Source organism: Sarcophilus harrisii, chromosome 3 (genome assembly GCF_902635505.1).
Source record: "Sarcophilus harrisii chromosome 3, mSarHar1.11, whole genome shotgun sequence".
In the NCBI taxonomy this organism is placed as follows: domain Eukaryota; kingdom Metazoa; phylum Chordata; class Mammalia; order Dasyuromorphia; family Dasyuridae; genus Sarcophilus; species Sarcophilus harrisii.
This window is the reverse complement of record NC_045428.1, coordinates 393,841,105-393,856,172: the sequence shown is the minus strand read 5'-3', so window position 1 is coordinate 393,856,172 and position 15,068 is coordinate 393,841,105. Positions and strand designations below refer to the sequence as shown.

At 33.0% G+C, this 15,068-nt stretch overlaps 1 protein-coding gene across 1 annotated transcript; it reads right to left on the bottom strand.

The window, feature by feature from the left end:
* Positions 1–907: 907 nt before the first annotated feature.
* FKBP7 (FKBP prolyl isomerase 7) lies at positions 908–15,025 on the bottom strand. Its single transcript, XM_003764011.4, has 4 exons — positions 14,699–15,025; positions 12,799–12,950; positions 7,777–7,910; positions 908–2,367 (listed from the first exon to the last, which is right to left on the bottom strand). The coding sequence occupies exons 1-4, from the start codon at positions 14,908–14,910 to the stop codon at positions 2,206–2,208; spliced, it is 660 nt and encodes a 219-aa protein (XP_003764059.1). The 5' UTR covers positions 14,911–15,025; the 3' UTR covers positions 908–2,205.
* Positions 15,026–15,068: the final 43 nt, after the last annotated feature.

The following is a 15,068-nucleotide window of genomic DNA, read 5'->3' as shown; positions in this document are numbered from 1 at the left end:
CTACTTCAAATCTATTGCAAAGATCAGATTTCTGTTTTTTCTCTGTCATGAAGATGCTTAAGGACAAAATACCTTAATGTATGTAGATTTAGAAGGTCTTATTTGTCTACACTACAAAGCATCCCTAATTTTTAATGTCACTATAAAAAGAAGACATACAAAGAATGCTAAAATTAAAAAATTATAGGGATGAGGACTGATCCTGTTATTTCATTAGGATAAAGATCTCTCAGGTGAAGAAACTCCCTCTACCAATGCAGGTCAGCACTTTTCCTAGGTAGGGTCACACAACTAAATGTGTTAGACACAGGACTTGAATACAGTTCTAACTTCAAGGTTGACTCTCTATTCATTATGACACATTGACTATAAAATACACCTTCAAAATTACAACAGGTTCTCTTTCCATATAAGGACATAAAACAATTGTGCATATTAATATAAAATGCCAGTACTATGCTAATAGTATATTAATACACTTGTGTTTACACAGAACTATTTACATTTCTGCTTTTTTTGCATAGTTTCAAAAAAAACCTTTTTCTTCATTAATTCTTTAAATGTAACTTCAGCTCTCTTAACTTTTATCAATAGGGATAAGATGAATAGAGTCTGACTTGTTATGGAATAGTACAATTCAATACAATTTTTATATTCTTCAGATTAATACATATTTACTTACAATCAATATATTTAGCATTACAAAAATACCACATACCATTAGATTTGACCTGTAGAAGCCCAAAGTGTGAGTCAACACAAGTTATCCAAGGTTTATGTTACATATATACATATTTTTAGTATGTATAAATATAAATACATTTCCTGAGAGGTTAATGTCAGAATACTTAGAAAAGTGTATAAAGCCAATTAGTTGAAAATGACAGGAAGTAAAAAAAGCATGAAGTGTCTTAAAATGAACTTAGCACAAAAATTTTATTTTCTGACAAATTTACATTTTTTTAGATTTTTTTTGTTAACAATTTAAATGATGACTTCCTTTAAAAATGGTTTGTTGATGTCTTTTGTCTTTACATCAGTCAGTTCAGTTTTCCCCAATGAGGGAATGAAGTTCCTGGTGACAAAGGCCAACAGTTATGATCTAAAGTAATGAATCAGACATGTTTGTCCTTAGTCCCCCAACTTTCTACCATGCTGGAGAAGGTAAGTTTCATTATCTGTCTTCCTGTACTTTCTCTGAGTCCAGTTTCCTCTTAGTGATCCTTTTATTTACAATCATTGTATACATAATTCTTTTGATTCCATTTACTTAAACATCAATTTTATTCCCATATTTCTTTAAATTCTTCAGGTTAATTATGAAAGAATAGCATACTTAATATTTATATGTAGTAGTATTCCATTATATTCATATACCACAGTATTTTTAGCCATTGTCTAATCTATGGGCAACCACTTTCCAATTTTATATTACCATAAAATGATGCAGTGAATATTTTGGTACACACTACATTTTTTGTTTGTCTTTTGATTTCCTTTGAGTATATATGCTACATAAGGAGGTTGAGGCCTTAAATATAAGTTTATATTTCTGTAGGTAAAGGGGAGTCACTAAAGTCTTTAAGTAGAGGACTGATGAAATCAGAGTTGCCTGTTTAAAGAATTACTTTTCTAACTGTGTGAAGGATTAACTGGAGGAGAATGAAACCAGATGGACAGTTTGGGTCCTCATAGTTCAGTTAGGGAGGTCAGTTGGGGAGCTATTACAATAGTTCAGACAAGAGATAATTCAAGCCAAAGTGGAGAGGAGGGAACAGATGAAAAATATGGTGGAGATAAAAATGATACCTTTGACTAATGATTGAATATAGGGATTGAAGAAAAAGTCAAATATCAACCCAAGGTTTTGATGCTGGATGTCTAAAAGAATGATGTTGTCATTGACAGAAGGAAGCTGGAAAGGAGGGTAAGTTTAGGAGAAAAGATGAATTAAAATTTAGGAAATTTTTTGGAAACATTTCATCAAAATACTGCAATCTTTGTTTCAGGCATTTCTGAATAAGGCACGAAGTATAGAATTCTTACCTTTTCCAACTACATTTTTTGGATACATCATAATTTATTTAAAATTTACATAAGGTTCAGAAATTAATTTTTTTTCAAGGTATCAAAATGTGTCCTTATAGGAAAAAATAATTTTGTAGATAATACAAAAGATAGTCAAATAAATTTATAAAGAATATCCTATAGTTCATCATGTTGATATACGTTATATTCCTTCGAAGAAATGAAGCCATCTCCATCATGGTCATTTTTCTTAAAAATATCTTCTAACACGGAATTATGATATGACTGGTCACGTGGTTTATCATCTTTCTCAAATTCCTTTTTCAAGTAATGATTGATCTATGTTAAAAAAAAAAAAAAAGAAGAAAAAGAAAAAATTTGCTGAAACAAACACTCATAAAGCATTTTGGAAAATTTAATGAGGAATGTAAACATTATGAAGACCCCAAACCTTACTGCTAGAGACGACAGTTTCCATGTGAATTATTACAAAAGGATACCTCTAAAGGATGTCAATTTTAAGTGAAATTTTGTGGAAAATCTTCCAAATCTCTTCAAATTAGCATTACTTAACTGTGAAGAACTATTCAAAGATGTTCATTTTTATGATATGTATTTCATGTTATTCATTATATATTTTTCTTAAATTTCTATGTTCTATGTTGGACCTGCATTGTAAGCAAATCAGACAAATCTAATTATGCACATTTGTACACAACTTCAATGAAACAATGAAAATGTAACAATGAAAAATCATCTTAAAAATGCTTTCTTAATAGAATTCAAGATAGCATTTTAGAAAAATCTCTCCTATCAAAGCACAATTTTAGAATAATTCCAACCCTTTTTCTGACACTTAAAATGTCAATCAAAATTCAATAAATATCTGGACTTTGGAGTAAAATGAACTTGAATCTGTATCACATTTTTCTACTGCTTCAAACATCTTTTAAGTGCCAAGGCAGGTAGCATTACCAGTTTCTTTACTAGTAAATACATTAAAATATTTTTTGACACAAGAACAATTTTCTTTTAGAATATGGAATTTTTATTATCAGTCACTGTGAAAGTGGAAATAGAGAACTAGAGGAAACTGACAGAGTATTATGAAATATTACATAGAATGAAAAGACAATATATAAGTGGCATTAAATAGTATGACCTTTTTGAGAAGGTAAAGTAGGGAGGAAGTCATTTATATATATTTCAGGCCATAACTAAAGAAAAAGTAGCAGAACTATTGGAAAACAATAGTTATAAAGGCTGAAGGAAAAGAAAGCAAGATAAACTGAAGGTACTGTCAAGCTATAGATAAACTTTAACATAGTTTTAGCAGTGCAGTTAGCCAGTCTATCACCTGTTCTGGATATAGTATCCCATTGTAAGATGAAGGTGCTATGAGGTCTGCATCATCTGTTCACAGACAGAAAGGAGTGGCTAGATATATGTGCTCACATGATAATGGTATGATTTTTTTTTTTAATCCTACCAAGGATTGGTGACTGTCACATTTTTTTTTTTCTTCTTCTTCTCTTTATGAAGTTTTATAGAACTTCTTTCTTGTGGAGAGTATTAATCAATAATTAATAGGCATTTATTAATTACATATATACTATAGTAAGGACTAAGTATTTGAAGAAAGGAAAAACATATGAAATCTGCCATTTTCTTCATGTGAACCAAATGTCTGAGTGATGTGAAATGAGGAGACAAAAGGGAGTGGAGTGACCCTAATGTTTTACTGAAGTGAATGGAGTCCACCAGTTGAAAGGGTAGGAAGAAGAGATATTGTGAGAGGGTTGAAAGAGAATAAATGAATTAAAGAGGTTTAAAAGGATTGCTTTGCTGCAATGAGGGTTCAAGTTGAGATTATATGGTATTAATTTATAGTGTACTCTGTCAATATGGTTATGTGGCTTCTTTCCAACCCTGTTCAGCACAGGTGAACAGAAGATAAAATGGTATATTGATTGGTAGGAATAATCCAAAGTTAGGGATTTGGCAAGACATGATCAGAGACAGGACCAGGGGGCAAGAGATTCGAGGATCTCATAGATTAGAATTGATTCACCAAGGGATCTAGAAAAGGAAGGAAGGAATGTAGATACTGGGCAAAAACAGAATGGAAGGATTAGAGATTACAATGAAGAGAAAGAACAGGATTAAGATGGTAGATTAGAGGGAAAGATAGAGATCAGATAATGCCATGTCAGAGTTCACGATCATGGAAGCAGAATACATATGAAACATGGTAAGATCAAGGGTATGATTATCTGTGTTGTGCAGCTGAGGTGAAATTGAAGAGGAGCTCAAGGGAAATGAATCAACTGAGGAACTGGGAAGTTGATTATTGAAGGAGCAGTAATATGTCTGTCTGATTCTCCTAATATGAGGTCAGGAGTTTGGGTAGAGACAGAAAGAGACATGAGATCTCGTAGTACTGAACTCATTTAGGAAGGGAAGAGAATGTTCTGGAGCACCCTAAAACACTATAAAGATTAGTTTTTTGTTTGTTTTAAGGAAATAGATACTTCAAGAGCTTAAAAAAAACTTCTTGTCATTTCTAAGAAAGCAAGTAAATCTTTCCATAGGCAAGAATGCCTTTTTGTGCTAGCTCATTAATAAATTCCCTTTTATTTTTGCTATAATTGTCTATAAGAGAAAGCCCTGAAAATTCATTATTATTAAACTTTTCATTAGAATTAATTAATTAGATTTACTGAATTAATACAATTACAATTAATCCTGATAATAGCTAGAATTTATATTTCTTTAAAGATTTCAAAGTATTTTACATATATTATTTTTTACATTTACATGTATCATTTTTTGCATTTATATGTATTACAACACCTAGTCAAATGCATTTTTTTAAACTTTGAGGTTATATAAATTTATTTAAATGAATACTCTGAGCAGAGGCCTCAGAATATGAGGATTAACAACAGTATCTTTACTTCCTAGGGTTGTTGTGAGGATAAAATTACTTATTTATATATATGTACACATACAGTACAAAATTTAAGTGCTATATAAATGCTAACTTATTAATGTTTATTAAGTATGATTTTATAATTATACAAATTAAAATGCACTGTGTAAGTTTATTATTAATGCTATAACTCATTTACTGATAGTATTACAAAAACTATCTGTTAATTTCAGACCCTTTTTCAATATTATTTTATGCTTGGTAATGATATCTATGGAAGCAGCAGCTAAATCAGTTACCTTTTGGGAACTCTCCACTGTAATATGGAGAAAGAGGATAGTGGGGGCCTTATATGTTCTGGTCTGTTTCTGCTTCACGGCACAGAAAATGGTTATGTATTTTAGAAAACTGCTCTATTTTATATTCTTAACAATGGAGGATTGTGATGGGTGACTAATGATCTTTGGAGCTTCTCTGTAAAGACTCTGAATGGAGACTTGTCAGTATTAATATCCTCAGGGAGGATGGCATAGAATTATCAAATAAGTATACATAAAAGTAACTGTTTAAAAAAACAACAACTAGCCATAGTGATCGGTGGGTACACTTGTAGTATATTCTATGGCCATTAAGTTCTAATTTACCCCCACCCAAGTAGCTGAGAGAAATGAACTCCCTTCTTGCTACTCTGCTGCTGTTGGCAAAAGTAAGGAATTTCTGAGCTATATATCATGACAAGGCTGTGGGAGAAAGGGGTGAGAGAAGGGGAGGTGGCCAAAGAAATAAATCAATTAGTCAAATCTAGCACTGTTGTTGATAATGGAATAGAATGGTGACAACACAGGTAAGATACCAGTCAGGAAAATTATAATAATCTATGTAGCAATCAAGTTCTGCCTGTGTGAGAGGGTGTGAGAGGGAGGGTGTGAGAGGTGTATTGCAGAGGTGATTGGTAGGAATAATCCAAAGTTAGGGATTTGGCAAGACATGATCAGAGACAGGACCAGGGGTCAAGAGTTTAGAGGATCTCATAGATTAGAACTGATTCACCAAGGGATCTAGAAAAGGAAGGAAGGAAAGGAGTGCAGATATTGGGCAATCCTTCAGATATTTGGATGTCAAAGAAGAGAGATAACATTAAGGTTTTAAATAGAAAACCCTGGATAAGTGATGATGTCATGAATAGAAATAGTGAAATCAAAAGGAGGAGAATAGGGTTTGAACTTAAGATACATTTGGTTTGGGACATATTGAGTTGACATTGTCATGAGAGATCCAGATCTTTGAGGTATATTGTAGTTGCAAGTCTGAAAAAGTACAGAAGTCAAAGGTGGAAATAATTTTGGCTTATGTAGGCAGAGGCAGAATTTGAATCTATGTGAATAAATGAGACTGGAAAAGGAGAATGAACAGACAAGAAAGGAAAACAGTAGGACAGAACTTTGAGAAGCATCCACCTTGAGGGGTGTGAGGAAATGAAGAGAATGGGTATAGAATGGGTATGAAGTGAGAAGAATGAAATAAAGGAGCTATGAAGGGTTGACAAAAAAATAGTTGAGTACAGTAGGGCCCAGAGGGAGTTATGCACCATAAATATATATACTGGAGCATCCCTAGAGTAGAAGCTAAGAAACAAGGTGGAGGTGGGATACCTATGTTTGAGGTATTAGCAGATTTAGCAACTTCAAAAATAGATTTGAGGATTAGCAGGCTGGTAACTTGAGAAAATTGAAGAAGTGGAGAATAGCTGAGCAAATTATGGTACATAAGTATAATACAATATTATTGTCTATAATGATGAAAGAGAAAGGTTTGGAGACACTGGGGGAGACTTGTATGAAATGGTGTAAGGTTAAGTGAGTAGAACCACATAAGTAAAATAGAATATTATTGTATCATAAGAAATGATAAAAGAGAAAGGGTTAGAGACAATGGGGGAATGAAATGGTGCAGTGTAAAGTGAGCAGAACCAGAGCAACAATTTATGTAACAACCACCACCATTTACTGAGAAAAACAACAACACAACAACAACAACAACTACTACTACTACTATTTTGAAGACTGAAGAACTCTACTCAATAAAATAGTCATGATTCCAGAGTACTGATTATGACTCATGCTACCCACAACCTGATATACTCAAGACACAGATTCAGATTTTTTGGATTACTATTCAGGAATTTATTTTGTTTGACTATGCTTACTTGTTTACATGGGTTTGATCTTGCTTTTTTAATAATGAGAGAGTAGAGGAAGGTGAGAGGGAGCTAGGAATTCCTCTGCTCCCCAAATAAGAAAACAGAATGGAAGGCCAGAAAAAAATCATAGTTTTTAAAAGATTCTTAGAGGTACGTGTTGAATTCATTATATTTAAAAATAAAAAGCTCTACATTAATAGTTTTTTTTATAATTTTATGTAAAATCCTCTCCTTGTTCTATAATGTATATGAAATTCTCATTTAATGTTTATTCAGAATTTTTTTAAAAAAGACAATTGAATGGAGACTTTAAAAAGTATGGCTACTAGTGAATTATGAAAGTTTTTTAAAATATATGGTCAACACAGGATACAATTGAAGCGAAGAGGAGACAACTTGAGATAAAAGGAAAGGATTAAGGAGCTAGAAATCATAACACCAGGGAAGACAAATCTAGAGAGAATGAAAGAAGGGGACAGGTAGCAGGATTGAAGGTTATATGAAAAAAAGCCCAAGCTAGAGTTTAAAATGCAAAAGGGAAACGCTCTTTGGGATAAACATGTCTTGAAACAATGGTTTATAAGTGAAACATGACAATAGGTTTTGTCTTAGTTACCTCAGTTTTAGAAAGTTTCTTGTCATTGTCCACATCTATCTGCTTAAATGTTTCAATGCTTCGGGGTCCTTTGGTTACAGCATAAAGTTCAATCTCAAAAATCAGTGTTGCATCTGGTGGAATCAAACCTTGTGCTAATAAAATGACCAAAAAATATTTAATATGAACAGAGGTTTTGATCAAAGATGAAGTAACAAATAACATTATGAATACTGAAGTAATATTTTTTGAAGTATTAGTAGTTATCTCAAGAATTTCCCTATGATTTTTATCCAAAATATGCCATTACAAAGGAATCATTGACTTAAAATCTTTTCATTAAGGTAGCAGCAATAATTACCATTCTTCTAGTCCTTGTTGGCAGTATTTGCTATTTTAAAATATGGTATGAACATAGTAATTAAAAGAGAACTAATGCAGAAAGATGTAAAAAATATTATGTAATTACTTGAAAACAAATCTAAAATAAACATTATAGGCATGACTTTGACTCAACACAAAATGAAAAACATGAATGGCGGAATAAAAATGCCTATATATTTTATGAAGAGATTTTATTTGTGATGTATATTATACATTATAAAGAATGTAGAGGGGATATGAATATTTAATGAAGAACCAATCTATGGATTTATATAGCACATGATGTTTTTATCTAGATAGCATTCTTTTCTTTTTTGGTCTGGACTTGTAATTTCATTAGTATGGGAACCAAGGTAACTTCCTCAGAATAATGGAGAAAAGCTGTACTTTAGAATGTCTGTAATTTATAGTCTTTGAGAGATTAGGTTAACTTGCCCAGAATCAGACACAACTAGTATGTATCTAAAGGCAAAGCTTGAGTCTGGGTCTTTCTGACAACAAGGACAGTGACCTCCATTCACCAAGCCAGGTTTCTTCTAAGAGGCAGCAATTTATTTCAGTTAACCAATTAATACAAAATAAATAAATAATTGACATTTCTATTCACTTAAGCCAGAATATCTCTTCCTTATCAGCAATAATTGGTAATTATGTTCATAGCAGGGACTTGTTAAGTATGCTCTGGTAACAATAAAGAAAATTTTTGTTAAAAGGTTTACAGAATATAAAAAGGAAGGAATGTCAAAGCCAGAAACAAAAATAGAAGGGAAGCCATGACAGCCATAGTCAGTGCAAAAGAAATCTGACCTATGCATCATGCAATTAATAGCAAAGGTTAGTATTGTAATAACATGCTTACCTGACCTATAAGTAAAGAACTAGAGAGTATAGCCAATGATGATTTCTGGAAATCTGATTTTCATGTTTCTAATTTGTCCACCTATAATCTCCTGGTCACAGGAAGAAAACTTCCTTGATAAGAACAAAAGAAAAAAGTTTGAAATTCAGATTTTAAGGCTAATATTTCTTTATGTAAAAATACATACATTGGTGTATACACAAAACATGCCAAATTTCTGAATAGAAATTGCTATGCGTGCAAAGTATTACCAACATGAAAGTATTTATTTCAATGAATTTTAAAAATATATAAGATGCTATATGGATGATTGACATGAGATGAAACACCTAAAATGAAGGCTTTGAGAAATGCTACATACAACATGAACAGTCAGGGTAAAGCTCTTATAAAAAAATCACATGCATTTCAAGTCATGCAGAAATACCTTGTAGCAAAAGACTTAAGGATGATGCAGAGAAAAAATTTTTTTTCAAGTTCTCCTTAAAATAGTTATATTTGAGATTAGGTACATATAGTAATGAATTTTGTAAAAGCAAGCATAATTATGAACACATTTCTTGCTTCTTAGAAATGATTTCTTATGGTTTATATTTTAATATAGTTTATTAAGTACATGACATAAGATAGCAAATGTTTTATCAAACTTAAAATTTAGAGCTGAAAAGTGATCACATATCATAGAAGCATAAAATGTTGGAGCAAAAGGGACCAACCATTGTGATTATCTAACTATACATTTAGTCTCACATAGAAGGAAACTTAGAGAGAAAAGGGATTTATCCAAGGGTCAGCACAGATAATTATTGTCAGAACAAAGACAAAACTCTGAATTCTAGTTAATGATTTTATGTTTATATTGGATGTAGTTTGTTTATGCATTTATTTGTTTTTAGTCTTTCCTATTAGATTATGAACTCCTTGAGGGCATGGATATTTTTGCCTTTCTCCAGTATTTAACATAATGCTTTGCACACAGTAGACATTTAATGCTTATAGACAGCCTTACTGTCCTGGTTCTTAGACTAGTCCTCTTTCCAATGCAAGTTCCACAATAGTTTAATAACCCGAGGCATAAGACAATGATCTTACATACTGGTCTCTGTTTTGCATTTAAAGTACATATATTCTGGTATAATGACATTTATCAGTAGAGATTTTTAGATCCTACCACAGAACCACTTATGTAGTAAGCACTTGAGTGATTGTTGAATTAAGAATGATTATTTAAAAAAATTAAAAGGAAAAGCAAAAGAGAAAGTTAATAATGGTCCTTGAGAGGCTATTAAAAATAGTTTAAAGAAATCTAGCTGTTTTCTTCATTGTGAACTAAATGAAGTAACAAGGACTCAAGTTTATCTGTTAGATTTATAAAGAGTCTTTTATTCAGAGAACACAAAGTGCTCAGGTTAGAGAAGGTGAAATCTGGGTTACCTAAGGCTTGCTTACAGATACAGAAATACAACTGGATCACACAAAAAAATCCTACTCTTCCACTCTCCCTTTCCCCCAAATCCAAGTCCAACCAACTTTCAAGGGAATAGAAGGTTTTTACTAAAAAAAATACCAGCCCCCAGGATCTTAAGTATGAATTAGTTGAAATGCCTAGTAAATAGAAGCCTACAATGGCAGTTATCTGAGTCATATTAATAAATTATAAAGTTTTCATATGTGACTGGGGAGGATATTTTTAACTTATGAAGGAAATCTGTGATATTTGAAGTCAGGGGAAAAAAGCCAAATTCAAACCTTACTAAGTTTTTTAAAGCTCTAAGATTCTCTCTCTATTTTTTTCTCCTTTCAGCAATGACTATGCCTATTAGATATTATTGTATATGAGAAGTCTAGGCTTCTCAGAGTTTTAACTCCTATTGGCCCAAAGGCCTGTTAGAAGGCAGATACATACTTAATATAATTTGAAGGACTGGTGTCTCTCAACCCCTAGTTATTTTACCTTTTATAGATCTACTAAAGTCCCTGAATGTCTTACTGCATTTATTCTTTAAGGATAGAATATTAAAAGTCATCCATTCACTTCTACTTCTTAGAGTTCCTTGTATATAACTTGGCTCTATTATCTTCATTCGGTTTTTACACAGTGCAACACTTAATCTGATTTTGTTACAAGGATAAAGAATTCAAATTCCTTTTACATCAAATATAATTACTTTTTTTAAGGTTCACAAGAAATTTAAGTGAATATGACTCTCTGCAAAACTGAAAACTTGGTATGTATATATCTTTCCCTCCCCCCCTCCACTATCCCAGAATACTATTTAGATGGGACCAAATACTAGGTGAATATAAATAGATAAATTTGGAGTGTCAGTAGTTAAGATATAGTTAGACTCTGGAAGAAGAAATATTGACAAACTTCTTTCTAGGTAATTTAGAGATTGATCTGTCTATATCCAAGACACGTTACTAGCCAATCTCTTTTAGTCCTATGAAGCTATATCACTAGAATTAACTATTTTCCAACTTTTTAAACTGACAATGGACAGAATGAGGTCCCTCTTCCTTTGATACACATGAACCACCCAATTACTCAAATTCAGCAGCTTTGACAGCACACCAGCTGTATGCCAGGGGTTGTGAATACTAGATTGCCACTGCTTTTTGTAGGTTATCCTGAAAGTCTCAATGCTGTTTTTAAACTTTAAATAATGTTTCCTATGGCTCCACGGTTGTAATGGACCTCTCTCCAAGAGAGGGCTGGAATTTTGTCTCCATGCATGAGTTCCATTTCTCTTTTTCATTCCTTCTCTGTGGTGGTTTAAGAAAAAGATGGATACTGAAGATTTCAGTCCATTTGCTCAGCACTTTATATAAAGAATCTTCCCTTTTGTGTTGTTGAGTCAGTGACTTGCTTACTACATTTTCAGATGCTGATTTAAAAATGACTCTGGGAATATCCTCTCCTCTTATCATTAACAAGTCTTTATTTGATTTTCAGCTTGAGAGAAAGCATGATACAAAAAAAGAGTAATGCAAAGAACCAGAATATCTAGGCCTGAATCCTGGTTCTTTCCTTCACTAAGTGGATAAACATAACCAAATCACAATCCTACTAAGCTTTAGTTTCCTCATATGTAAAATGAGTATAATAGTTACACACTCTCTTCCAGCATAAGGCTGTTGTAGGAAACATTAAGTGCTACAACATTAAGTGCTACAAAAATGTGAGTTATTTCTATTTCCCCACTAAGGTCCAACTCCTGTTGAGGTAGCAAGTGGAAGAGCAGTGGCCCCAGTTAGTCCTTTAAGATTTGCCACGGAAGTAGCAACCACCTCCATAACCAAGATCCAGCCAAAATGGTTCAGCAATCAATCAAGTATTTATTAATCACTCATTATTTGTCCACCATTGTGCTAGGCACTGAGGATTGAAATACCAAGAATGAAACAATCTCAACTTAAGTCTGAGGACCAGCTTAAACATTGAAAAAGACCTGAGATTCAGAGGGACATTAAGATAAATGTAAGGTTCAACCAACTCCATTTTGCAGAGTGGGAAATTGAGGACCTGGAAAAGTTTGGTGATTTTTTTTGTTCCAAAGTCACAAGGGGAGCAAGTGTCAAGAGCTGGAATCTGAACCCTGATTTCAGATCCAGGAGGGCTGTACCTCATGACTTTTTAAAGATTCATAAGCAATTCATAAGAAATGATGTTAAAAAAAACAAACAACAAAGAAGCACCAGAATAAAGCAATATAGAACAGAGAAGTTATAAGATTAGTTTTTCTGATGACTTATTTTGAAATCCAAATGAAAGATTCAATTTCAATAAGTATTTTTACCAGAGCCTTCCTTTCCATAGGCCAGTGAAGGAGGTATTGTCACTTTTCTTTTTTCTCCGGAACACATACCCATCATAGCAATATCTAGGCCTTTTATTACTTGCCCAACACCAAGAACAAACCATTTTGGGTGACCTTTATTTTGTGTCCGGCTACAATTAAAAAAAGAAGAAGAAAAGAAAAAACATTTAATTAATGAAGTCATGCCATGGAATCATATAATAGCAATAATATGCTAGACAAGTGTCAAATATATACATCAGAACAAGGATACTATTTTAAATATTAAATAGCTCTGTATCACTAATATATACGTGGAAGTGTGCTGGTTAATATTTGATAACCAGGTCTCATAGAAAATTAAAATGTATTTGACTTTCAAATTTAATCTGCTTTTAATATTTTCTCAATACTATCACTCTCAAGTCTAAACAATCAAAAAAGTATAATTGATAACATTAGACATTTCCTTTTATTTATTTTTTTCTTTTCTGAGGCAACTGGGGTTAAGTGACTTGCTGTGTTTCAGGTCATATTTAAACTCGGGTTCTTTTGACTCCAGGCTGGTGCTCTATCCACTAAACCATCTATTTGCCCCAACATTAGCCATTTCCAAAGAATAAACATGCTCACATTTAAAATTTGACAGTTGGCTCTCTAAATAACCACTCTGAACTGGCTCCAGTATACCCTTTAAGCTACCTGTTTTATATTTCTACAAGAGTATATACAAAGAGTATACATAATTTTTTTAGCCTAATTTTTCTTAGAAACGGTATAATTTGCCCAAAGCCACCAGTAGCAAGATGTTACTTCATTTTTATTCTCAACTTAATTTTTTTCTAGTGAAGCTTTGAAATTTTTCCTAATCTTCCCTAACCCTCAAATTTGTTTGTTTTCTTCCTCCTTAATACCACCTATATCTTTATAGTTGTCTTATCTTCCCCAACAGCCATTTATGACAAGTTCCTAGAGAGCAGAAGCTATCAATATTTTTATATCCCAAGCACCTAGCTACTTTAAACATTAAGTAGGTACTTGATAAATATTTGTGGGATTAAATTGGTTGAATTCATGGAATAATTGGCTTCTGAGAATTCTAGTTAGCTTCTAAACAAAGAACATAATTTTTTTTTCTTGTTTCCTGTTGTTACCTTTTTTTAGAGTTCAAATGTGATTGAAGGAAAAGAATAATTTGAGTAATATAAAAAATACAACTACTACATTATTAACTTTTATAACATTGAGCCTGGGAGGTTGTATCAAGGAAAAATAGAAATACCAAAGAAATCTTGTGCTGCACCCCCAGAGTAATAATAATAGTAATAGTAATAGTAACCCTAGGAGTAATTCTCCTAGTTGGTAGTACAGTGCTCCCTAGGGGCACAAATTGCTAAATGCTGCCTAAAACTCCAGAAATCCAGAGTAGGAAGGGCTGAAGGAGTTACACAGGACCTTTCTACTTTATTAGTTCAGATTCTTTACAACCATGTTGGAGAGGAAAAAAAAAAAAAGAGTATTATAAAAAACTCACATACAGTTCGATTTCTATATACATACATAGTTCAATATCTCTCTGGGAAAAAAAAGGCAAAGATATGATTACATTTTGGGTCTACATTTCCAGCTTTTAGTAATTTTAACAGTAATATTCAATAAAATAAAAAAATAGCCATCATTTTCCTTAGATTTAACTTGATCGTAATATCTAGTGACCCTATCTTCAGCTTTTGCATTAGTGCAGTACTTTAATCTGGTTTGTTAGAAGGGTACAGGATAGGGGATTCCGTTTCCCTTTATCTATCCCTTTATCTATGGAGCATAACTGGCTTTCTGTTGGAAGGAGCAAGGTTAGATTGCACACACGTAGGCGACGGTGGCGTTAGCTTGCGTTTCCTACCTGCAGTAGAATTTGGTGCCGTTTGCCAAGTAGCCATCATAGTGGGCATTGAGCAGGTCCCCCTTCTTGCTTTTGGAAGAACAGTTTTCTGGAAGATGTAAAACTTCTATTTTCACTTCATCCACACCTTCCTCTAGTTTTTGTCCCTGCATAAAGGAAGAAAAGAGGCTTAAAGCCTGCAAGAAAAGGACGCATTTACAGGAAAAATGCATGACTCCTGAAAGTGGTTGCCCCCCAAATCCCAGGACCACCTCCCTATATTCTTCCCCCTCTAACAAGGCTTTAGACGCGTGGCATTGTTACGTCATAGAAGGGCGCTGGAGGCGGAGCTTTGCCACACCCCCAAAGGGGCGGTGCTTGCTTGTCTGGA

Bases quoted from the DNA above. Each gene is read 5' to 3' on its own strand.
- FKBP7 (XM_003764011.4), bottom strand. From the start codon at position 14,910: ATGCATTTTTCCTGTAAATGCGTCCTTTTCTTGCAGGCTTTAAGCCTC. The intron at 12,951-14,698 runs GTAGGAAACGCA...TTTTAATTGTAG, and splicing joins GGCACCAAATTCTACTGCAG to CCGGACACAAAATAAAGGTC. The intron at 2,368-7,776 runs GTAACTAAGACA...TTTTTAACATAG, and splicing joins AGAAACTTTCTAAAACTGAG to ATCAATCATTACTTGAAAAA.